Raw genomic sequence first — 24,027 nt, 5'->3', positions numbered from 1 at the left:
TAAAAATTATTGTTCATGGCGTATTTGTAACTCATTACATGCGAATGTAATCAGTCTATACAATTTGCCAATGTGGAAATTATAGGCCATGTCACGTTTGTAACTTATTTTCTTGATTGCCTCTTAGCATTCTTATAAGGCCACGCTCAAAAGCTACGTACAATTTCTTGGAAATGGGCTGTTGAACTGCAGTCGTATCTGCAACTTGCTTAATATGTAATAGTTGTTTAGAAATATCCTAAAACAGTGAATGTGTAGGATACCTTGCAATATAATGTGAAACTGTAGAAATAATTAGATCCTGTGGGTCTTTATACACACGTTCAGTTGCACGGCATGTTATATAAATACCTCACTAAAAATAGCGATTTTAATCTTTTCTGTAATTGTGGGACCATTCGTTAACCTCGCTTGTTTAATTGCAACCTAGAAGGTTTTACCTAGAATAAAGTTTTAGTAAAATTTAGTAAAAAGTATCGACTTTTGCCGTCGACCCACATATATAGGTAGGGTGGGGGAAGATGGGACACCTTTAACACATAATATTCAAATATCCTGAACGTGTTTCAAACAATTAACAACGCTCTATAGGAGTCGTGTGGGTATAGCTTTATAATTCATTGAATGTTCTTTGTTTACTACTAAATGACACGATAAAATAGAGGTAAGAGGTGTCCCATCTCCCCCTACCCTACTGTATATATTTTGGTCTTAAATCAACACGTGTGACGTGCTTTTTTAACCTGAATTTTAAGGTAATTATTACATTTGTGAAAATTTTTTGTTTTCTAATAAGATTTTCTGTTTTTTACCACTTTTAAAATTGTCAAACTGTGTTCGTTTTTTACCTCTGATGTATATAGGATTTCTACAGGAGTTAGGAATAATGATAACGGCACCCGTAGTTCGATTACGTCACAGTCCGACCATGTGGTGGTAAATTAATTTCTTTTTTTGCTGCGCGATTTCGGAAATGTTTTAACTCTATATATCTGTTTAGTTCAGAGCTAAGCGACTAAAAAGTTGTCAAATATGCCTGAGTATTTTCAGAGGCCTGAAAATGCCCTTCGGAAGGCGCACGGTAAGTTTTTATCTTATATTTTAATACCATATGTTAGCACTTCCTTTTAACGTTTTAAAACATACGGTTTTGTTTAAACGTTTTTTTGTCCATAGAATTTCTTGATGTTGGCAAACTAAAGCCTGCCTTGGACGTTTTGAGCGATGTGTTGCGCAGTAAAAAACATCGCACGTGGCAAAAAGTGCATGAGCCGATCATACGACAGTATTTGGACCTCTGCGTTGATCTGCGACGTAGTCAAGCCGCTAAGGAGGGACTTTACCAGTATAAGATCATCTGCCAGCAGGTAAGTTAATCAAAGTGATTAAAAAATGAGTTTTATTTAAATTAAGTATGTTGGAAAAGATAAGACATTATGTAATGTATGTTTAATTTAAATGCAAACATGTTTATGAAAATAGAATCTTTTAACGTGCATGGTACATCCGAAGAACTTATTGTGCCTCCCTGTAATCCATAGGGTATGGGTTCGAAACTAATCGTTACTACTTTTGTGTATGGCCCTTTACTTACAATTGCTCCAACCCACTGGTCACTAATGGGTTGTCTGAATTGCAAGCCATACCTAAAATACATAAAAACAATCCCCAAAGTTACATTCGTGGTAACCCCGAAAGCTAAAGTGAGGTGTAGCTTCTCATCTCACGACCTCTTGCACTTTGCACCAGCCTAACCCCTTATTTAATACAAGTAATTGAAAAGGTGAACACCAAGTCATTGGAAGATGCCGTCACCCATTACCTTGATCTGGCTGAAGAGAAAACCAAGGAAGCTCGGGAGAAATCGGCAGAAACTGCGCTTAAACTTGTGGAGGATTTGGATATGATTGAATCGCCAGAGGGGTGAGATTGGAAACTTCAATTTTGTCGGTCATTCTAAAAATTAACAGTCTGTACTGGCACAGAAGGGAAAAAAAAGTAAAAAAGTTTGGACACTTCAATTTATTAGGCGGATTAAAAATAATAGCCTGTACGTTTTATTGGAAATTACCAAAATTGAGCAGACAGGGTATTATTGGCTGTCATTTTTGTAAATTTGGGGTAAATCTTTTTTCCCAAACACCCAACGACCAGGCAGCTCATTTAGCTTGATGTAGCTTCAGAGTGTTACGTTGTTGGTAAATTAAGTTTCAAAGTTATTTTGGTCGCATCACAGAGAGTGGGTGGGTTGTATAACTGGCCCTAGTCAAGCTGATGTACATTTATATGTTTAATAAAAAAGCCAATAAAATTTTATAAAAGCTCCCTGCTTTAACGCAATTCCTAACTTTTTGACATTTTGCTTCAGAATGCTGCTGCGCGCAGTGACTGGTGAGGACACGCAGGATCGAACCGATCGTTTGATGCTTACCCCGTGGGTAAAGTATTTATGGGAGAGTTATCGGCAGTGTTTGGATTTGTTGCGCAACAACTGCCGTGTGGAACGCCTGTACCACACCATTGCTCAGCAGGGTATGTGTGAATTGGTGAAACATTTGTTTTAATTTTACCTATTTGTTAAAGTGTTGACTTTAGATTTGTTTCCTAAAACGGTTCTTCTGGCATTTATTAAGGTAACAGCGTTTTAAACTCCTTTCAAATCTCGTTTTATATGCTTGGTAGTAACACTACTGAGTTTTATGTATATAGCCTATTTGTAATAATTCAACTCTTGTTTTTTCCACCAGCTTTCAAGTTCTGTTTGAACTACGATCGTCGTACGGAGTTCCGTAAGTTGTGTGACAATCTTCGTAATCACGTGAAGCTTAGTGAACAACGTCACGGAACTCAATTCTCGGTAAATCTCACGAACCCAGAGACGCAAGCTCTTCACCTGGAAACGAGGATCGCTCAGTTGGACGCAGCGATACAGATCGAACTCTGGCAGGTTTGTGGGGTCAAATTTTGTTATATTGTGTCAGAAAATAATGATTGTTTGATTGCTAATGTTACAAACAAAGTGTTTAAACATTCTATATTTTTCAATCTGACTGAACAATAAGACAAATATTCTGTTACTTTTGCTCTCGGGCATAATGTAAATGATCTTTTAACGGCTCTGGTATGAAAAAAGTTGTATTTCGTTGTTTCATCTGCCATCCTGCAAGACCATATCTATGAATCAATTTATATCAGATTGCCCGCTAAAAATTATTTATAAAAAACTCTGATATGTATCGAAAGCAACTTAAATGTTAACAAGTTATCCCATAGGAAGCTTTCAAGGCTGTTGAAGACATCCACTACTTAATGAGTTTGTCCAAGCGTCCACCAAAACCACAAACTCTCGCTAACTTCAACAACAAACTTTCTCTTGTCTTCTGGAAAGCCGAGAACATGCTCTTTCACGCCTGCACACGACATCGGTTGTTCCACCTCACCAAGGACATGAAACGAAATCCTTCAATTGATGATCTGACAAGGTATGCAGATGATCAACTAATTATTTTTCAGCTGTTATAGAAACTTATTGTTTTTTGGCCCTTTTATGACACCTTTATTTTTTCTTTGAGAGTAAGCTAACTGATCAAAACACTAACTTTTCTGCCAAAAAGTGTACAAAATTTAATTTTGTGTTTATGTATATAAATTTTTTTTATAATAGACAGAGATTTAAGATTTAATTATATTTTTACTTTGGATATGCCTTTGTGTAAAACATATCCCTTGGTCCTCAGAATGGCTTCTCTTATGTTGGTTGCCACATTAGCGATCCCGATCACCGAACAAAAACACGGCATTGGGAAACTTTTAGACATGGAAGGAGCACTTATTGAAAAACATCTCAATTTGTCGAAACTTCTTGGCTTGGATCGCCCACCAACAAGAAGTTCGCTCATCGATGACTTTGTAAGTCGTTGTTTTTCTTTAATTCAAAGTTTTTATTACTTATTTTATTCTATATGGGTGAGGTCCTTGAGGCCCAAGTTTTTGCCCAGATTTTTCCCCTACTTATACTGTTTTGAAATATATATGCCGTAATTAGCCAATCCTGGTCTATTATCTCAGGTCCTATGGTGTACCTCACTCTGTAGAATTCAACCTCTATTACACTTTGAAAGGCTAAGCTCAACTAGTAGGATATTTGGATATTTTTTTCCCATCAGCACCTTCTGTAAATTTAAATAAGTTTAGATTTCCCCCCCCAAACACCCAACGACCAGGCAGCTCATTTAGCTTGATGTAGCTTCAGAGTGTTACGTTGTTGGTAAATTAAGTTTCAAAGTTATTTTGGTCGCATCACAGAGAGTGGGTGGGTTGTATAACTGGCCCTAGTCAAGCTGATGTACATTCATATGTTTAATAAAAAAGCTATTTTATTCTATGTCGGTGAGGTCCGATTACCCCAAGCTCCGTAGCATGCCATGGGTTCTAAGATTTAGGCGAAGATTGGCCCATTGCCCCGAGAAAAAAGGCAATAAAGTTTTATAAAAATCGATTTTTTCCTAATTAATCCATAACTGAAACAATCCATATCACGCTTCTGCTAAGATTTGGTAAAATAGTCTCCAGAGTAGTGTACAACCCTGTCAGAACTTAGACGATTGTTAAACGCAGCCCCATTTCGTTAGTTTTGTATAATGTAGTGCATTCTTTTCTACAGCTGAAATTCAACCTGTTACAATACGTACCACGGCAAATCCGTGAGCTGTACCAGTGGTTGGAGGTTGATTTCCATCCTCGTAAACTTTATGAGAGGGTGTCTTGTACATTGTCATGGATTAAAGAACAAACTAGGGAACCAGAGTTGGTCCAATACATCCCATACTTGCAGAAGATTGTGGTTTCTAAAGTTCTCCAGCAGGCAAGTTATAAATACACTGTTTTTCTTGTGTTCTAATTCACCAGCTACACAAAAGTTTACCACAAATATAGGGTTTAATATCGAATCTGAGTTTATAATTCACTGGTAAGTTTTTTTGTGTTTTCTAAATGACCAGTTACACCAAAGTTTGAAACTGAAATAAGTTTGACTTTTTGGTAATCTGATGTATATTGTATTACTTCTGCTACCGGGCATACTGTAGAAAAAGTGACTCATCTCGCGTTTTCAACCTAGTTTGTTTTTAACTAAATGTAAAATTTAGTAAAAAAAGGCATAGTTTCATGTTTTCATATTTTTCCAGGTCTCACAAGTTTATCAGACGATTGAATTCTCTCATCTTCGGAAACTCGTTCCATTCTGCTCCATCTTTCAACTGGAGAGGATCATCGTGGATGCAGCAAGGAACGGCCAACTCCAGGTGAATCCTCAACTTCATTATGATCATGTTTAGTCTTTATGGGTAAGGTCTTACAGAGTGGCATGCCATGGGGACCAGGGCTAGAGTTGGCAAAAAGTTCTTTTAAGTCAACGCTTGTGTTTATAAAGACTTTTAGTTCTAAACTTAATGTCTTGGTTACAGAAGTCTTTAGCAAATTTATACCCATGGCCATTGTGTGGCCAGCGGCCCAAAACAGTACTTTAGCAAAGAACCTATCTACAATGCTTTAACTAGAAGTGTTTATAAAGACTTTTAGTTCTAAACTTAATGTCTTGGTTACAGTGTCTTTAGCAAATTTATACCCACGGCCATTGTGTGGCCAGTGGTCCAAAACAGTACTCTAGCAAAGAACCTATCTACAATGCTTTAACTAGAAACACTTGCCAAAGTATAATTTCAAATCCTTACTTACTGTACTTGGAACACTTTTTTGTAATTTTTTAAAACATTTTCACTTTATAACCTCACCCCTTTAACAGGTGCGACTCGACCACAACCGAGGGGCTTTAAGTTTTGGAACCGACCTAAACGCATCCCCACTTTACGTGGAGGATGAATTCTTCGAAACTAACCGTCTTCAAGCCCTCCCAAGTGAGCGAGTATCTGACAGATTTAACACCATGGCGCGCGCACTGCTGGTGGCGAACCAGATGCTTAATGGGGAAGCACATAAGGTAGGACGCATCAATGTTGTGGGTTTGTTCAAAGTTTAATGTATCCTATTCTATATGTGAGAGGTCTGGGAGCTGGTATGCTATGGTTTCTAGGATTTAGGCCAGAATTGGCTCATTACCCCATAAGCTTAATGTAATGCGGAACTTTTATTTAAGAGTTTTACCCTAAATGCTGCTTAGGCTTAAAATTTAGCAATTAGCACAATTGTTATAATAAAAATAATGTAAAATAAAAAGTGGTGTGTTAAAAATTAGCAGAATTATTATTACAAAAACATTAAAACAGCGTCTCACAACTCAGAATTTTGTATCTACAGATAATATTGAATAAACTAATGTTTTCCACAATTACATTCATGTTTTATTCGTTCATCATCTTATGAATTACATATTCCTCACAGAATGAGATCGACCAACAGCAACAAACTGTGTTGTCGTATCACCTGAAAACTCAGGGCAAGGAACACAAGAAAATACTTGAGCGTAAATTTGTCATTGAGGAAAGAAAAGAAAGGTTGGAGCATATTAATCATGAGAAGGTAAAGTAAATGTGTGATACAATGTGTGATATATTAAAGCTGTAGATATTTTATTGTGAGATTTTTTTAAACACAAACGTTTTTTCATTTTGTTGGTGTTTTTAGATCACATTTGAGCATCTTTCTCTTTCTCTCTTTCTCTCTTTCTCTCTTTCTCTCTTTCTCTCTCTATATATATATAAACATTTTTTTCTTTTTTTCGAAATGCCTCTTCGAGATATCTTTTGGTGTATTTTGTTTTGTATGCAGTTACTATCCTTGGCAACAACTTGTACTGATGTTGTGTGCTACCTTGGAACTAGCTGCTAGATTAACACAGGATCTTACCATGCCTGTGGTTCTGTTGTATCACTTGCATTTTATATTCCTGGAACAAAACTCCTAAAAAGAAAGAAAACTTTATTTTTAAATAGTTCCATCAGTTTTTAATGAAAAATGAAAGTTGAAATCCCGCCCTTTCAATTTATAATTTTATTGGTTTTGAGATATGCTTGTTGGTGGTTTATATTTGATTTTTAATTCGTTTTTTAGGAGCTGAAGGAGCAAAGAGCAATCCAGGAGCAGGAGGAGGCGGTGAAGGCTGCGGAGCAAGAGAGGTTGAGCAAGGAGCAAAAAGAGAGAGAAGCGCAACGGAGGAAAGATGCAGATGAAGAGGAAAAACGGAAGAACGCGAGCGATCGTCTGGAAATGATTAGGAAGAGCGAGATTGGACAGAAGATGTTGAAGGACATTGATTTGGAGGTTGGTGATAAACTTAATAAAATATTGGTTACTTATCTTTTCGAAAACGATTGCGAAGATCATGATATTTAAAGAACGAAGAGAGTTGAATGAATATATTTGCCGGGTGCGAGTTATAAGCAAAAATGTTACAGCATAAATTCCGTTATTTTGACCTTAACACTGAATAGCTAGTCAGACAAACCATAACTGCAATAACTTATATTTACATACTGTTCCGCATTCGAAACAGCGACATAGAAACCTAACAATGGTTAAAACGATTCGCAATATTTAAATTGGAAACTTTTTAAGAAAAGTTTAATTTTTCTTTTCTTGCAGACTTTCAACCAGATCGATCCTGATGAGTTGATGGAGAGACAGATGGCGACCATGGAAAAAGAGAAGAAGGAGAAACAAGATCGCTTGAAAGCTCAAGAGAAAAAGGTAATTCGATGTAATTAATGTGACTGCATTCGAGGGTCTTGTAATTAGTTACAAGGGACAAGAGTCCTAAAAGTGGTGCGTTATGTTTAAAAATTGACCAGAAAATCAGTGATTTTGTGCCTCATTTCTTTGTGGGTGAGGCCCATAGCGTGGCATGCCATTAGTCCTCGCATTTAGGGCAAAATGGCCCATTTTGTGCTTATTTTTGTCTCAACGGCCAGTCAGCTTGTTTGGCTTGTTGTAGCTTACAAGTGTTACGTTGTTGGGAAATTAAACTTACAAAGTTTGTGTTTCACGTTTCGTGATCGTTTTGATTCCGAGCGTGAATTGCTGCTTTGTTGCATCACAGAGAGTGGGTGGGTTGTATAACTCGCCCTAGTTAAGTTGATGTACAATCCTCATACTAATTCTATTATAGTCTTCTATGGTTTAGTCTGCATTTAAAAACAATATTCTTTAGACGGCTGTAAAAATATATATTTTAGCAAGCATAATAAACTATCTGCACCATAAAATAAATCTCTTTTTTTACTTTAAAATGATGCAGGCAGTTTCAGGGTTAGCCTGCCTACCCTGCCACCCCAGGTTTGGTGCCCAAGTCCCACATGGTCTAAACACTTATCCCGAACGTACACCACCAACGAATTCAATGCCAACTTATTTTATGCTATTTCTACCCAGGTTGATTATTTCGAGCGTGCTAAGCGTTTGGAGGAGATCCCTTTGTTGAAGGAAAGGTTCAAGCATAAGATTAAAGAGGATGCCGAGTTGTGGGATAAACTGGAAGAAGAAAAGGTAAAGGACCTTGTTTATATCTTGGGATTAATTTTAGGCATAAAAATATGTGTTTGTGGTAACTTTTAGTTAGAGAGAGTAGGTTGGAGAATATTAATAATAAAAATGTAGAAGTGTTTGTGTCATACAGTTAGGGCTGTGGAAAAGTTAACGGTTAACCGAACCTATTCGGTTAACCGCTAACGAAAAGTTCAAGTCGTTAACCGAACTATGACGTCATAGGACATAAACGTATATCAATATCTGTCTTATTTACATGAAAGGCACGTGTTCGTTGATTGTTGTTTTGCAATAAGACAGAGTGCGCAGGGACGCTGTTGCTTTGATCGTGCCCTACAACGGCGATTACGCCATCAATCTTGATTGTTAATACCGCAGGCTAACTAGTTTTGCAACATCATATTGGTGTAATACACAACTTAAATGTTTTCCTGAGCCAAGCAGCGTGTTTATTACGACAAAAGCAGGCATTCACACGTGGATTCATTGCATCATAATAGCGATTGTTTGACCTGGCAATTGATTACGACATAATAGCAATTCACACGTTAATAACTGCGTCATAATTGCAATTCACACGTTGATTATTTAGAGGCAGGTGCTTTAAACAGGTTTGAATACGAATAGGAAAGCAATACTTTAACGTTAAGAACGTTTGCCCGTGTATTGCAAGCATAGTCCATACGTACGTCGTAAAGTTGCCTTTAAATTCGCGAAAGAAAAGCGATAAACAAGACGCTTTTATTAGGATTACACTTGTATCGGTTAACCGGTTAACCGGTTAAAACTGAAAGGTTAACGGTTAAACAAAAATAGGGAAAATCCACAGCCCTACATACAGTATGTTTACTAATTGTGATATTAATTACAAAAGGGTAAATGATGTTGTTTAAGTCTTGGGATTAATGTTGATATGAATATGTGTGGGTAACTTTCAAAGCTTGAAGAATTTTAATCTTGAGGGGGTACAAAGATTTGTGTGACACAATATGCATAAATAATAATTATGATGTTAAGAGTCAAATCTGGCTTAAATCCTAGACTCAAGGACCTCACGCATCCAAAAAAGTGATACCATAGCTTTTTTCATTGATGCTTAAAATAGCTTTTGTTTTTTTTTGTTTTAAAGGATGTTGTTTAGACCTCAGAGCTGTAATTTCAGTTCTATGTTTAAGTTTGATTATATATGGGAATGTGTGGGATACGGTTATGCGGTTACTATCCTTGGCAACAACTTGTACTGATGTTGTGTGCTACCTTGGAACTAGCTGCTAGATTAACACAGGATCTTACCATGCCTGTGGTTCTATTGTATCACTTGCATTTTATAATCCTGGAACATTTTCAATTTAAGACTTCTTGATATGTAGAAATATTTTAAGAGTCTCAGTTTTTTAACATAATTAATTGAATATATATATGCTCGATAAGTAATTTGTATATAGTTTAATAGTTCTGTGTGTTGTAGTTCAGTACAATTCATGGGATTTATTTATAGATTATCAACCTGAAGAAAGAGCAAGAACTTGCCCTCGGACATCAGAAGCGAATGATCCGCATGAATGACGACAAGGAAGCGTTTCTCGATCATCTGCGACAAACAAGAAGTGCAATATATCAGGTTTTAAGCCCTTTACAAATTTTAAATTTACAAGTTGACAAGTATGATACGAGACTGGAAACGACAACAAAACCTCATTTAGAATCAGAGATGATGAAAAATAACTTGTTCTTCCCAGCTTTGTAGCAAGTCTGTCAGTTCGTACAGGATTTGTGACAACATTTTGAGTGATTGAATCTTTTAAAATTTATTTTTTCTTTGTTTTGTCTTGTAGCCAGTCTTGTCATCTTGTACAATTTTTTGGCCAAAATGTTGAAGAAATGAATGTTTTAATTGGTGTTTTACTTCGTTTAGGAGAAACTTGCTGTTTATGAGAAGTTGCTTGCTGAAGAACGAGCTGTCAGGTTGGCAAAGAGAAGAGCGGCGAGGAAAGAGGAGAGGAGGCAGAAGTGGTTGAAGGAGAGGGAGGAGGAAGAGCAGAGGAGGAAAGATGAAGAGATCAAGAAAAGTAAGTTTCTTGGGATAAATTTTAGGTCATCTATATAAGTTATATAATCGTGTAGCGGTGACTTTTTGGCACTGTTTTATTTTATAAGTTTTTTTATTTGGAACGCTCAACTGAATATATGTGTGTGTAGCAATGAATTTTTGAAAGCATTTAGTTTATGAAATTTTTAAACAGAGAGAGAAGAAGAAGAAAGGATGAAGTTAGAGAAGCAAGAAGAAGAGAAGAGAGCGTACAATGCAAAGATGGCTGCGTTGGAACACCAAGAGCAACTACAACGTGAACGAGAGAGAGAAATTGAAGAAAGGATTCTTAGGGAACGAAACATTGCTTCTACCAAGTCTGAAAGGTATGCTTGGTGTCAATATAATTGAACGTAACTTATATCTTATTGTGGTGGGGCTAGGACAGTCATCAACACTGGTGTTCTGTTTCATACACCTCATGCCCGCTTATAAGTTACTATGTATGTTACTTTGTGTATGGTTAAATAAAAAAGTTGTTGGTAATACAAATGGTTTCTACAGACCTCCGGAGCGAACTGCTTGGAGACGGGACACTCCGAAAACCGATGCGGATAGAGGAGCATGGAGAAGAGGAGGCGATGCTCCTCGTGAAAGAGGAGAGTGGGGAAGAGGAGATACGAGAAATGAACGGTCGGAAGAGCCTTGGAGGAGAGGTCCTCCTACCCGCGATGTGTAAGTGGGAAGGTTTATTTGTATTTTGTGGGTAAGCAATTTTGCGGGGCATGCCAAGGGTTCTTGGGTTTATGCCAGAATTGTCCATTATCCCAAAAAGTGGTTCATTTCCTTCTTAATATTATTTTGGGTGTATGCGTTCTTGGGCAATACACGTAACTGGCATTGTTTCAACCCAGTGATCCCAAAGTCTGAACTAGTACAAGGGGCTTTACTATCCCAAGCTTGTCACTTTCGGACGCACAAGGTTGTTGGAATGGGCCAGGTCTGGACTGAACCCCAGGTGTTCACCAATATAGAATTGAACTAGTCACATTATTTGGGTAATGGCCCAATTTCGGCTAAATTCTAAGTTCCTAACCCGTATAGAATTAAACAGAATTTTATTAATGAACTTCCTCCTGTAGTGGAAGAAACCGCTCCCCACCATCCCAAGGAGCTTGGCGTCCTCGTACTGTCCAAAGAGAAGCAGATCGACCATCACCCAGAGGTGCTCCTACCAGGTGAACAAATATATGGCATCACTTGCGTAGAAAATAGCCGTTTAGCCATGTGTGTTACGAATATTTAATTCTGGTATAATTATAGTGGTAAACCAAGTAATTTATCAGAAAGCCCTTAATGCATTATTGGGAACGTTGTAAATGGAAGGGCAAATAAACGTAAGCCTATTAATACTGGCGGATAAATTGTCGGAAATACACTGTTTTTTACTGGATGGTTCACTAAAAGATTATCTACATTAATATAACAATTAGATTTTTTTATAGAAAAAAATTATTTTAACCAACATTTGTTGTTTTGATAGAAAGAATTTGTAAATAATTTTTGTTTTTGAGGTAACAGAATTTTTTTAAAATATTTTTGTTTTTAAGGGAAGAGAATTCCTGGAGGCGCAGATCCCCTTCTCCTCGTCGAACATCTCCTCAAGGAAGAAGAAGCTCTCCTCCTGGCCGTCGTGTGTCCCCTCCCGGTAATGCATCGCCAGAGAGACGGAGATCTCCTCCTGGGCGACGTGGATCGCCAGGGAGAGCATGGAGACGGGATGCTTCGGATCAAGACTCTAAAAAGGAGGGAGATAGCCAAGCTTGGAAACCAAAGGAAAGAACGACAACCCCTTCTACTGGAGCATGGCGCCCAAGGTAAACTTTTGTTTTTTGTTAAATAAACCTAACTTTTATGCCTTTTTTAGTTGAATAAAACCTTTTATTTCCTTTTTTTAAATAGATAAACTGTTATATTTATACCTTTATGCTTTTATTTAATTATAAAAACTAAACAGTAAACATGGTATGCCTTTTTAAATTTAACCAAATTGTATCTTTGTCATGTTTATTTCTACCTTTTATGTCTTTTTTAATTAGAAAAACAAAAACTTCCTTGTTTTAGGATTCGGTCAGATCAACCACCACCAAAGAAAGATGATCGCCGTGATGATTGGCGTTCAAGTCGTCGTTAAAATCATGGAAAATCTTGATTTGTATTGTCATGTGTATTGTAGATATATAATTTTCTGTTTTGGGAGCTTATTTTTGCTTAAACAAATGACAAATTTTATTAAATTGGTTTTTGGGTTTGACTTTGAAAAAAGGTGACAGAATATTGAATCCTTTTGTGTTTTCGCTGCTTTTTTGGCTGGTATGAAAATAAAGTTCTTGCATTGGAGTTTTGAGTGTTTGGCAATGTTTAAAGAAGTTCTGCTGATCTAGCATAGGTTACATAACTTGTTTTGCTGACATACAACATCTGCTTATTCTCCCATGGTATCTCAGGTATATATATATATCCCATGGACCACATTTGCACCATTTGTTCGCTTAACCATGCATTTCTTATGGTGGTTAGTCCTTGCCATTAGCTGTGAAGCTGCATTAGGCTACACAGCGGCCACTTGTCCATCCACGGTCCCGGAATGGAGCCGAGTTGATTGTTACCCGGAGTCTGGATCCAACGAAGCGAGCTGTAATAGCAGAGGTTGTATGTGGTGTGAAGCGTCAGTTCAAGGCCCTCCGTGGTGTTTTTACGATGATGCAACGACTGCAGGTACTGGTATTAAAAATATTCAAAGTTCTGCTTAACTGAATTAGCTTAAACTGTTAAATTATGCGTTTTAATCTATGCAGCAATATATTAACATTCAATACTCTGCTATGTTTCTAATATTAACCTTCTGATTTTAAAATAAGACATTAAATTATACAAATCTGATTCACGCAGCGCCTCCAGGGGAAGGCTGCTCGTCCTGTAGTTCATGCAGCAACAAAGTAGATTGTTACCCTGAAGCTGGGTCCAGTGAAGGCGGTTGTTACGACCGTGGTTGTCTATGGTGTCCATCTAATGTTCCAAATGAACCATGGTGCCTTGTTCCTGATGGAGGTTAGTGTATTATTTTGAGTGCAACAAAGAAGGGGATATTCTTACTTTTTCTTTAGTCTGAGAGAGAAGCCATGGGGTGCGAAAAATTAAAAAAATGTGTTTTTATTAATATATTTTAGGTGCAACAGCCAAGCTTTTTAAATGATACTTTTTTCCACACTTTTTATCATAGCGTGTTTTAACAACTGTTGTTTTGCTGTTGATTTCCTTCTCTTTTATATTTAAATAACATGATCTTCACTTTCATTTTACAAAAATTATGTTATGTTAAAGAGATAAATGTACGCTTATATTCTATATGACGGAGGTCGACCTAGGAATTATGTCAGATTTGGCCCATTACCCCAATCTAATACACTTAAACAAAACTATAACAACAGGTGCAATTGTGAACCCACCAATCCAGACACTGGATGTCCTTCTGACATCCCAGAAGCCGAGAGAATCGATTGTTATCCTGGTGGAGGAGCTTCTCAATCTGGATGTGAGGTGTGACTTTCGTCTATTTAAGATAATGTGCTACAATTTTTTTAATTGAATCAAGTTTAATAAAAATTTCACTGTAAAACGTTCAGAACTTATAATATATATTGTTGTTACCGGGCGTATTAGACTTATTTTTTTACTGTTCTTCCAAAAATTGTGCTGGCCCATGTTTCGACGTCCTATTCAGGTCGTTTTCATCGGGGCAAAATAACATTAGTGTCTTCTTGCCTAAAAAGCCAAAATATAAGTTCTTAACTTATCTAGGGCATTGTAATTAATGCAGTGTTACCAATTTTTTGTGTGATTGTATTCGTTCATAGATGTTATGTTATTTTAGTACAAACTTTACTGTAAACTACAACAATTATTGTTTGGTTGTATTTCACAGAGTGCTGGCTGCATTTGGTGCGAGAGCAATACTAATGGCGTACCATGGTGTTTTTTCAACACAACCAATCTTCCAGAAGGTATTGACGATGATGAAAGAGTCAATTGCATTCCTGAAGGTGGTTTCTCTCCATCACTTTGCACTGAAAGATCATGTGCTTTTGCAAACACCAACTCTCCAAATGCCCCAATGTGCTATTTTCAGGTACGTAAAAATAAACTGCTATGTAAAAATTAATTACTATACCATGTAAAATATAATATCGTGTAAAAATTAATAACAAAGTAAAAAGAAATTACCATGTAAAAATAATTACAAAAGTATAAAAAGTTAAAATTGAATGCATCGGTACCTAATTAACATGTTAGAATGATAAACAGACCTTTGTCAGGAAATAGTGTATTATTAAATACATCTCTATATAAAAAAACGGTGTTTTAAATACACATTTATCAAAAACCGTGCTATAAATAAACCTTCACAAGTGTTTGTTTGCTCTTTCACATTTTTTCACATATGTGTTTATTTTAGGCCTGGGAAAGTAAAGTCTGCTGCCAATAATAAACTACATTAGTTTGAACAGCTGTTATGTACTTGTTGTTGTGACTTTAATGTACTTGATCCAGTTGGCTGCTAGCAGATGAAACTGCAAGTTAAATAATCCTACGCAGCAGTCTGGCGCCGTGGTTAGCACGCTTTAACCCAAAGGTTATGGGTTAAATAAAATGTTCGCCCACAAGGTAACATACATGATAACTGGTAAGCTGATACGAGGTGTATGAAACAAACCACCTGTGTTAAAACGATTGTCTTTTTTCCGGCCATGCGAGGATTTTTTCATTCATTCATTAGCGCAAGTTACATTCATTCATTCTTGTATTTAGAATGATCAATATGGGTACTCAATGCAAGGCACCCCTGTTGCAACCTACAATGGATATCGTGTAACTCTTAACAGAATCCACACTTCTACTTTATTTGGTGATGATGTAGACACAGTGACGCTGGATGTTACTTTCGATACTCAGTCCAGGTGTTCTGTTTTTCTTGTTTAAAAGTTGCATGACTGTCTCTTCAACTACAAAAGTAATTAGACTCTTCTATATGGGTGTGGTCTTTGACTCTTTGTCAAAGACCTGAAATTGAAGCCAGATTTGGCCCATTACCTTAAAAGTTTAAACCAATACTATTTATGAATAAAAAAGCACTTGGTGGCCATTTCAAAGTAAAGATCCAAAACTTCTGTCTATAGGTATGTATGAACTTTTGGGCCAAATGTATCCTAAATCCTAGGTCCTCACTAACCCCAAACTATATACAATGGAATGTCTGTATTAGAGGTTTCTTATACATGGATAAATTGTTTCATAACATTTCATATTTCATAACATGTGTCACGTTGCACTATTTTCCTAACACTACTGAAACATTGTTTTTTTTAAACATTCTGTCTTGTTGCGTTATTTTTATAAAACTTCTGTAAAATTACATTATGTTTTAACATTTCCAGAATCCACATTAAGTTTTACGATTCCTCTGAAGATCGATTTGAGGTTCCTCTTACAATCAATGGAGCAGACCCAAGCCCCCCTTCAAACCCACTTTATGATATACAGTTTTTCAATGATCCTTCTTTTTACTTTAAAGTGAGAATTTATAACACATATTAAGTTCTAAAAAATATAACAATTTTGCCATTAAGACACAGGACAACATGGCTTTATTCCAGGTTCCCCAGGGTGCCCTGGTGCTCATCTATTTTGTATTTGTGAAGTCCCAAAACCTGGCATGCCATCCTAAGATTGGCCCATTAGCTCAATGGCACACTAGTCTTTGAATTTGAAAAAAAATCACAGTTTATTGACTCATTAGACCCTGACCCATACACAATAGCATTGTTTTTTTTAAATTTACTTTTTGATACAATCTTTAGGTGATCAGACAATCCACCGGAGCTGTTCTACTCGATACTTCATTAGGTGGTTTGACCTTCAGTAATCAGTTCCTGCAGATCGCAACTCGTGTTCCAACCAAAACAATGTATGGGTTCGGTGAACAAGAACATCAAACGCTTGCTGTGAGTTGGACAAAAAAGATGCTGCTAGTGATGAATCCCCTACTAAGTTATCTGTTAACTTCTTAACGTAACAACCAACTACTAGCCCTTATAACCTTTAACCTCCAACTAATAACCCATAACGAACAACCTCTAACACATTCCACCAAAATTTAAAATTAAAAATCTGTTAAGTAGAAGGTTCTGGATATTTTTGAGTTGCATAGTAACGGGAAAAAAGTGTGGACGCCTATTTAAGCAATGTTTTATGATTTTTATTAAGCTTCAACTTTTTTTTTTCTTTTTTCCAATTTTGTGATTTTTTGTTTTTGTGACAGCAGTTTTTCATTTTTAATTTTCCGTCCTTTTTCTGTAGCACACATTTGAATGGGAGAGCTTTGGAATGTACGCGAGGGACCAACCCCCAGATCCAGGTGCAAATCTCTATGGGACTCACCCATTCTATGTATCTGTTGAAGATGATGGAAAATCTCACGGAGTTCTTTTCCTCAATTCCAATGCACAAGGTGATAAGTTTGCTTGGTTACATCGAGATCATTTATTTGTTTAACGTAAATTAAAAAAAGTAAAAAGAAGATCATTTTATTGAGAAAGTGCATTTTAATAACTAAATTACATCTCCTACTGAAAATAAATGTAATGTACGTGGTAACTTGTAAGTGGGCATGAGGTGTATGAAACAGAAGACCCGTGTTTTTTTATAACTGTTGTTTACTGCCACGTAAGAATAAAAAAGTTGCATTCATCCATTTTTTCAAGTCGGCAAACTTCGATAAATATATATAAACAAATAAATTACACAAGTGCAAATAAAAACCCTGACCTAGATTTTTTTTAATATTTATAATACAGATCTAAAGATTATTTTCAATGCAGATTTTACCTTGACAAAAATTATTTACATTAATAAAAATACAGATGTGACCTTGACACCAGCACCTGGCGTTGTGTACAGAACTATAGGAGGTGTATTGGACATGTATGTCTTCCTTGGTCCAGAACCAAACAGTGTAATTGAACAGTATAACACTGCCATTGGAACTCCATTCATGCCCCCATATTGGTCCCTTGGATTCCAGCTTTGTCGTTATGGTTACGGAAGCTTGGATGTTGTGAAGGCCACTGTGGCAAGAATGGATGCTTATGATATCCCAATGGTATATATATATTTCTTTTATAACACTGATTTGGAGCAATATTATGTAAAGAAAACTTTTATAGTATCATATTCATCATATTTTTTATATAGTATCGCAAGTAACATATTTTTTTTAAATATCGTATTATAATTGTAGTATCATATTGAGCTTGGAGTCACTAATTATAGCTTGTCCAAGTTGCGTGTTGTCTGTTCAAACTACATGATGTTTAGTATGATGGCATTGATTTTTACACTTTATAACAATCTTAAATGTGTATTAATATATATATATATATATGATATGCATATTATAATGAAACATCTATTTATGCCATGTTTAAACCACAGGACGTTCAGTATGGTGATATTGACTACATGGATGAACGAAGAGACTTCACTTACGATCATACCAACTATGCTGGCTTGCCTGATTATGTTAAACAGCTACAAAGCGGTGGAAAGCATTATATTATTATCTTGGTAGGTTGGTGTTGGTGAAACAAGTGATTTATAATTTAAAGTCTGGTTGTTTTTGACAGGGCTTTCCAAAACTTAAGCGACTCATTTTAAGTTTCTAACATTTTTCACAACCCTTTACAATTAATAGTATAATACTAATACATGCAGTACTTGTAACAATTTGGTGAACTGCCGGTGACCCCTGAAGTTTCTTATCGCCAGCTTGGCATGCCCCAACACTTTTGTTATAGTTTTTTGTGAAATTTTCGTAATACATTTTGTTTTATATATTTTGTGACACCTTTGCTATAATTGTTGTTATAATATTTCCCACACCTCTGTTTTAACTTAAATAAAACACTTACAGGATCCCTGCATCACTGAAGACGACCCAGCTGGTACTTACCCACCTTATGACATAGGAGCTTCGATGAATGTGTTTGTTACCGAGTCAGATGGAGTAACTCCTGCATCTGGACGAGTAAGAACTGGTTTTATTCGGTTTTTGATTTTCTGATTCACCTTTTATTATATTCTATTCTGTCCTTGACAAGGACCTGAAAAATGTTTTAAATTTTGTAGTAACTTTTAAATAAATATATCCTAAAATTTAAACACTGCATTAAAGTTTTTTTTCATTTGATTTGTTTTGTTTTTTTTTGATCCATTTATAAAAAGTTTTAAATTTTCTTTTTTCAAAACTCTTAGGTGTGGCCTCCTGGTCAATGTGCATTTCCAGATTACACCAACCCAGACACTGAAACCTGGTGGACAGATCAGTGTGTAGACTTCCATAAGACAATCAACTTTGATGGACTTTGGATTGTAAGTGCATTTAACTACTTTATGTAAAACAAGTTCTCATTCATTTATTAAAAATATCAGCAAAAATATATAAACTTTAATTTTTAATTACTATACAAATTTTCATTCATTTCTGTAAAATATTAGCAAAAATATATAAATTTTCAGTTTTAAACATTTAATCTAGTAGTGGCGAAATGTACCAACTCTGGCTTAATTTCCACGTCCACTGACATGCCTCTGCGCATGACCTGACTAATATAGAATCAATGAATTATCCAAGTTTTAGTTTTAAATCAAATTAATTATTGCAGGATATACTAATTTTTAGTTTTAAATAGTACATTATGTAATAACGACTGGCGTTTTCCTAGGATAATGCAAGTTACATTTACTTAATAGAAATTGTTTCACGCAGGATATGAACGAACCAGCAAACTTTGTGGCCGGCAGCACGAGTGGTTGCGCAACCAATGCTCTTAACAACCCGCCTTATAAACCAAGTACACAAGTTTGGAAAATAATTTTAAATTCGTTTTTTAATCAGGATTTATTTTTAAGTTTTTTTTCATTCTTTAATCAAGTATTTTTATTTCTAATTTTTAGTTTTTTTATCGGCTAGGTTTCTTCTTCTGCTTTTTAGTTTCTTTTTTCTTTTTTTTATCAGGTTTTTTTTAACCATGTTTTAATATAAGATCCTATAACATTATTGTTCAATACTGTTCATGAGCCAAACTTTGCAAATTGTTATATTAGCATAACGAAAGTTAAGGTTGGCTTTACAATTACATTTGCTTAGTTTAAAAATGAAATATTTAAAAAAATTCATTTAACATATCTTACAACTTAAAACATACAAAATGCATTAACCTTTTCAATTTTTTTTTATATATTTGTACAGAGATCTGGGGTGATATACTTGCGGATAAGACCATGTGTCCTGATCATTTGCATAAACTTGGTAACCATTACGATGTGCATAACTTGTATGGGTGGAGTCAATCTAATGTGACGATACTGTAAGAAATTTATTATTGCTTTTATAGTATCTTACTGTTTGTTTCTATTCTATGTGGGTGAGGTTTTGTCAAGGGAAATCCTTCCCAAAATAATAATCAAATCACCGACTAAGTTACATATGTAGTAACTTGTAATTAGACACAAGGTGTATAAAACAACACCCGTGTTGTTGTGTTCTTGGGTTTGTATTGAGACGCCAAGTTGAAGAATGAAAAGGCGAGCACACACGTATATAAAGGGCACTAAATTGCGACATAGCGACACTGATTACTACATAACTACACAATTAATAATGAAGCACGACACAATTAATAATGAAGCACGCTGACTGCGGCACATTGCGCAAGTCACGTGGCTAAGGCATGCCAGTGCTTTTCTGTCGTGGGTGTGCACGGAGGCGTGTCCATAACACGTGTTATGGGTTGATTTTTGTTGGTTAGGTTTTCGCTGCACCAGATCATTAAATAAGTTACATTTATTTATTTATTCTACTTCAGATCTGCCACAGCAGCAACCGGTAAGCGACCATTCGTAGTTAGCAGAAGTACGTACGTTGGGTCGGGACAATGGGCGGCACATTGGCTTGGTGATAACAACTCTGATTGGCATGATCTGAAAATGTCAGTCATTGGAATGTTGGAATTCAACATGTTTGGAATACCTTATGTAAGATCATGTTTTACTTTTCTATAATCAATAAATATTCAATAATGTTTATATTTTTCACTTGCTTGTATTGTTGCGCTACATTCCCTGATAAAGTCTTGCTAGAAGGCAAACGAAACGTTGGAAATATCCTGCGTTTTGTACGACATGAGCCGCTAAAAGATTGTTCTATAAAGTTTTACTTTTAACAATCTATAGAACGTAAAACAAATTTAAACTACCGGTTCAAATGTTGAATAAAACCTAATGTGAAAAGGACTTTATTCTATTCTATGTGTGTGAGATCCAGCAGCGTGGCAAGCTATGGGTCCTAGGATTTATGCTAGAGTTGGCCCTTTACCTAAAACTTCGAACCCGAACTGCCTGCTTTTAGTCCAAGATTGCCCCATTACCCGCAAATCAACATAAACTGTTTCTAATGTCTTGAATTATAAAATCCCCATCTAAGGTTAGAACTGACATCTTTATGCCAGGATTGGTGTTAGCTCCAACCTAGAGTTTGGTTTATTTATTTTTACCAGGATTGGTTTATTTATTTTTACCACAATAGGACTTTAAACATAAACTGTATGTCATTAAAACTGTCCTTACTATAAGGTTGGAGCTGACATCTGTGGGTTCAATGGTGACGCTCAGGAAGAACTTTGCGATCGTTGGATGGAACTTGGTGCATTCTACCCGTTCTCCAGAAACCATAATGGGCTAGGATACAAAGAGCAAGACCCTGCCGCATGGGGGGATGCATTCGCTGCTCGATCGAGGGCAGTACTTCGTACTCGATATACTTTGCTACCATATTTGTACGAGCTCTTCTACACAGCACACACTGCAGGTAATTGAGTGTTGCACATCTGATTATGTGATAAAACTACCCTAATAATTTTCTATTGTGGCAACACTGTTTCTAATAAACTTAACATAATTTTTATTTATCTTTCAAAGCGATGGCGAAGATTATGTTATTTAAATTTCTAAGGGAAGGGAATCAACAGCAAAGCAACAGTTCTTGAAACATGCTAAGGATAAAAGTGTAGAAAATAGTGACAAAAACTTAGCTGTTGCACCCAAACTATTCAATTTAGTTTAGATTTTTAATAGTAGATAAATAAGCAATGTGCAACCAGTGGTAAATAACTAATTCAGCCGCGTGATATGAACAGAATCACATTTCTTTTACTTTTATATTTCTGCTATAGATAACATTAAGGGTTTGGTTATGAGCCAACTCTTTCTAATATCCTGGCATGCCTTGCCATAGCACTTCACCCATATAGCATAAACATATTAGCATTGCTATATTGCGCTGTTTTACAAACAATAAACCACTGTCTTACACTGGTGCCAAAATTATCTTTTACCAGGTACTGGTATTGTGCGACCTCTATCTTTTGAGTTTATTAATGACGTAAACACAATTACTATCGACGAGCAATTTATGTGGGGTCCTGCACTTCTCTTTTCCCCTGTGTTGTACCAAGGAGAGACCTCTGTTTCTGCTTACTTCCCTGATGCAAGATGGTATTGTAGCCACCTTTTTATATTTTTATTGACTTTTGCTACAGCATTTGACTAAGGTTTTTTTAAATTTCATGTATCTTATTTGCATTTCCCATCTCCTGTCGTTAAAACTACCACAAAATTAAAAAGTACCAATAATAATTATTAAGTACTTCTAATACTGAAGTTTTTCTTGCTGTGTAGGTACGACTATGCAAATGGTGTTGAGTTAGGTACACGAGGTAATGTCGCCAGCATTAGCGCTCCAATAGGAACTATTCCCATCCATGTACGAGGTGGTTATGTCATCCCAACCCAGGAACCTGCCTCTAACACTGAGTTATCAAGAAAAAATCCGTTCGGATTAATTATTGCTTTGGATGACAGCGGTTCAGCTGTTGGGCAAATGTACTGGGATCAGGGAGATACCTTGAACCCAATACTTAGCGGACAACATGCACTGTTTACCTTCTCAGCACAAAACGTAAGCAATATTTTATCCCATCTTTTATTCTGTGTTTTTATTTGAAGTTTATACTTGTATTTGAGTGTGAATGGATGTAACATTTATCCTCGCATTGCGGGAAACAACTGTCGTTATACCACAGGTGTTCTGTTTCATGCACCTCTGGCCACTTACAAGTTACCACGCATGTAACTTTGTGGGTGATTATTATTTATTTGTGTTGATGTCCATTTATATTTAAGTGTTAATGTCTATTTATTCTTTTTTAAATGAAGTGTTTTACATTACAGAACAAACTGACCACATCTGCAAGTGGTAGCTCGAGCATAATGTCAAGCATGACTATGGGTAGCTTGCGTATCATGGGTGTATCATCTTCCCCACAATCTGTTACTGTCAATGGAGTTTCCAAGTCATTCACGGTGTCTAACTCGGTAAGAATACCCCTACAGGGTTATAGTTTAAATGCAGTTTGTTCATTTTTTAATTTCCAAGTTTTTTTGTTACTAGTGAAGAATCCCTCCATACGTTATCTACTAACCACCAAACCCTAACTACTAACCCTCTATAACCTCTAACTACCAACCTCTAACACTTTTCACCAGTCTAATCTATATCGTAACAGAATATCCTTCACTTCTGTGGTAATTCAACTTTCAATTTTATTTTGCAGCAAGTAACAGTTAGCAACATAAACGTGGTGATGAGCGGATCATTTGAAGTACAGTGGTGATTCGGTGTTAAATAAATTGAACTGGTCTGATTGTGTTCAAATGTGTTGTTTTGAAAAGTCATGGCAGAATTATGTAACTTAAATATTCCTGTGTGGCGGGGAACGACAGTTATATCACGGCTGTTCCATTTCACACACCTCGTTTCCGCTTACCGAGTTCCCTCGTATTTGTGGGTTATTATTTTGGGAGAATTTTTCATTTTTTGTGATGTATGAATGATAATTTATAGCACGCATTAGTGACCATTGAGTTGGAGGAAAAACCCAAGAACACACACGCTCACAATAGTAGCAGCGTTAAGCCTTGGCCTAATTCTGAGCTATAGCCAGGCGCGCTTTCTACTTCTATTCTGTATGAGAGGGGTCATGGAGAAACTGGGATTTAAGCTAGATTCGGCCTAACACCCTTGTACGTCCGAAAGTGACAAGCTTGCGATAGTGAAGGCCTTAATTTTCTGTTCCGAAAAAAAAAAGCGACGACAAGGTTAACTAGTGTAAGTTTACATGTCAACACATGGTACAGGAGTTGTACAAAGCGTATTTACACATATTCTTTACCAAACTTTCAATCCTTATACGTCTTAAGTTTAATGAGTTATAATACACCAATTAAATTCATTATATCTACTGCTCCACAGTCACCAATGGCGA

At 36.2% G+C, this 24,027-nt stretch overlaps 2 protein-coding genes across 2 annotated transcripts; both read left to right on the top strand.

The window, feature by feature from the left end:
- Positions 1-922: 922 nt before the first annotated feature.
- On the top strand, positions 923-12,928 carry LOC100179881 (eukaryotic translation initiation factor 3 subunit A). Its single transcript, XM_002130594.5, has 21 exons — positions 923-1,081; positions 1,177-1,367; positions 1,784-1,923; positions 2,369-2,532; positions 2,748-2,947; positions 3,274-3,482; positions 3,738-3,909; positions 4,664-4,864; positions 5,187-5,303; positions 5,804-5,998; positions 6,400-6,537; positions 7,069-7,278; positions 7,600-7,704; positions 8,386-8,499; positions 9,998-10,120; positions 10,415-10,568; positions 10,743-10,914; positions 11,093-11,263; positions 11,671-11,766; positions 12,139-12,405; positions 12,653-12,928. The coding sequence occupies exons 1-21, from the start codon at positions 1,033-1,035 to the stop codon at positions 12,720-12,722; spliced, it is 3,258 nt and encodes a 1,085-aa protein (XP_002130630.2). The 5' UTR covers positions 923-1,032; the 3' UTR covers positions 12,723-12,928.
- A 6-nt stretch (positions 12,929-12,934) lies between these two features.
- Positions 12,935-23,411, top strand: LOC100179130 (lysosomal alpha-glucosidase-like). Its single transcript, XM_026838510.1, is given in 21 exon segments — positions 12,935-13,306; positions 13,481-13,639; positions 14,020-14,128; positions 14,514-14,631; positions 14,634-14,717; positions 15,398-15,546; positions 16,024-16,159; positions 16,447-16,590; positions 16,946-17,096; positions 17,509-17,747; positions 18,080-18,211; positions 18,558-18,671; positions 18,899-19,015; positions 19,413-19,497; positions 19,896-20,013; positions 20,512-20,680; positions 21,278-21,512; positions 22,042-22,198; positions 22,382-22,661; positions 22,934-23,077; positions 23,317-23,411. Coding segments are annotated over 21 exon segments (3,120 nt in total). The 5' UTR covers positions 12,935-13,086; the 3' UTR covers positions 23,377-23,411.
- Positions 23,412-24,027: the final 616 nt, after the last annotated feature.

The sequence above is a fragment of the Ciona intestinalis genome, unplaced genomic scaffold (genome assembly GCF_000224145.3).
Source record: "Ciona intestinalis unplaced genomic scaffold, KH HT000094.2, whole genome shotgun sequence".
Classification (NCBI taxonomy): Eukaryota; Metazoa; Chordata; class Ascidiacea; order Phlebobranchia; family Cionidae; genus Ciona; species Ciona intestinalis.
This window is presented reverse-complemented; position numbering and strand designations above follow the sequence as displayed.

Coding starts and splice junctions, on each gene's coding strand:
- LOC100179881 (XM_002130594.5), top strand. CDS start 1,033: ATGCCTGAGTATTTTCAGAGGCCTGAAAATGCCCTTCGGAAGGCGCAC. Junction 1,368..1,783: donor ATAAGATCATCTGCCAGCAG/GTAAGTTAATCA, acceptor GTAATTGAAAAG/GTGAACACCAAGTCATTGGA. Junction 12,406..12,652: donor ACTGGAGCATGGCGCCCAAG/GTAAACTTTTGT, acceptor TCCTTGTTTTAG/GATTCGGTCAGATCAACCAC.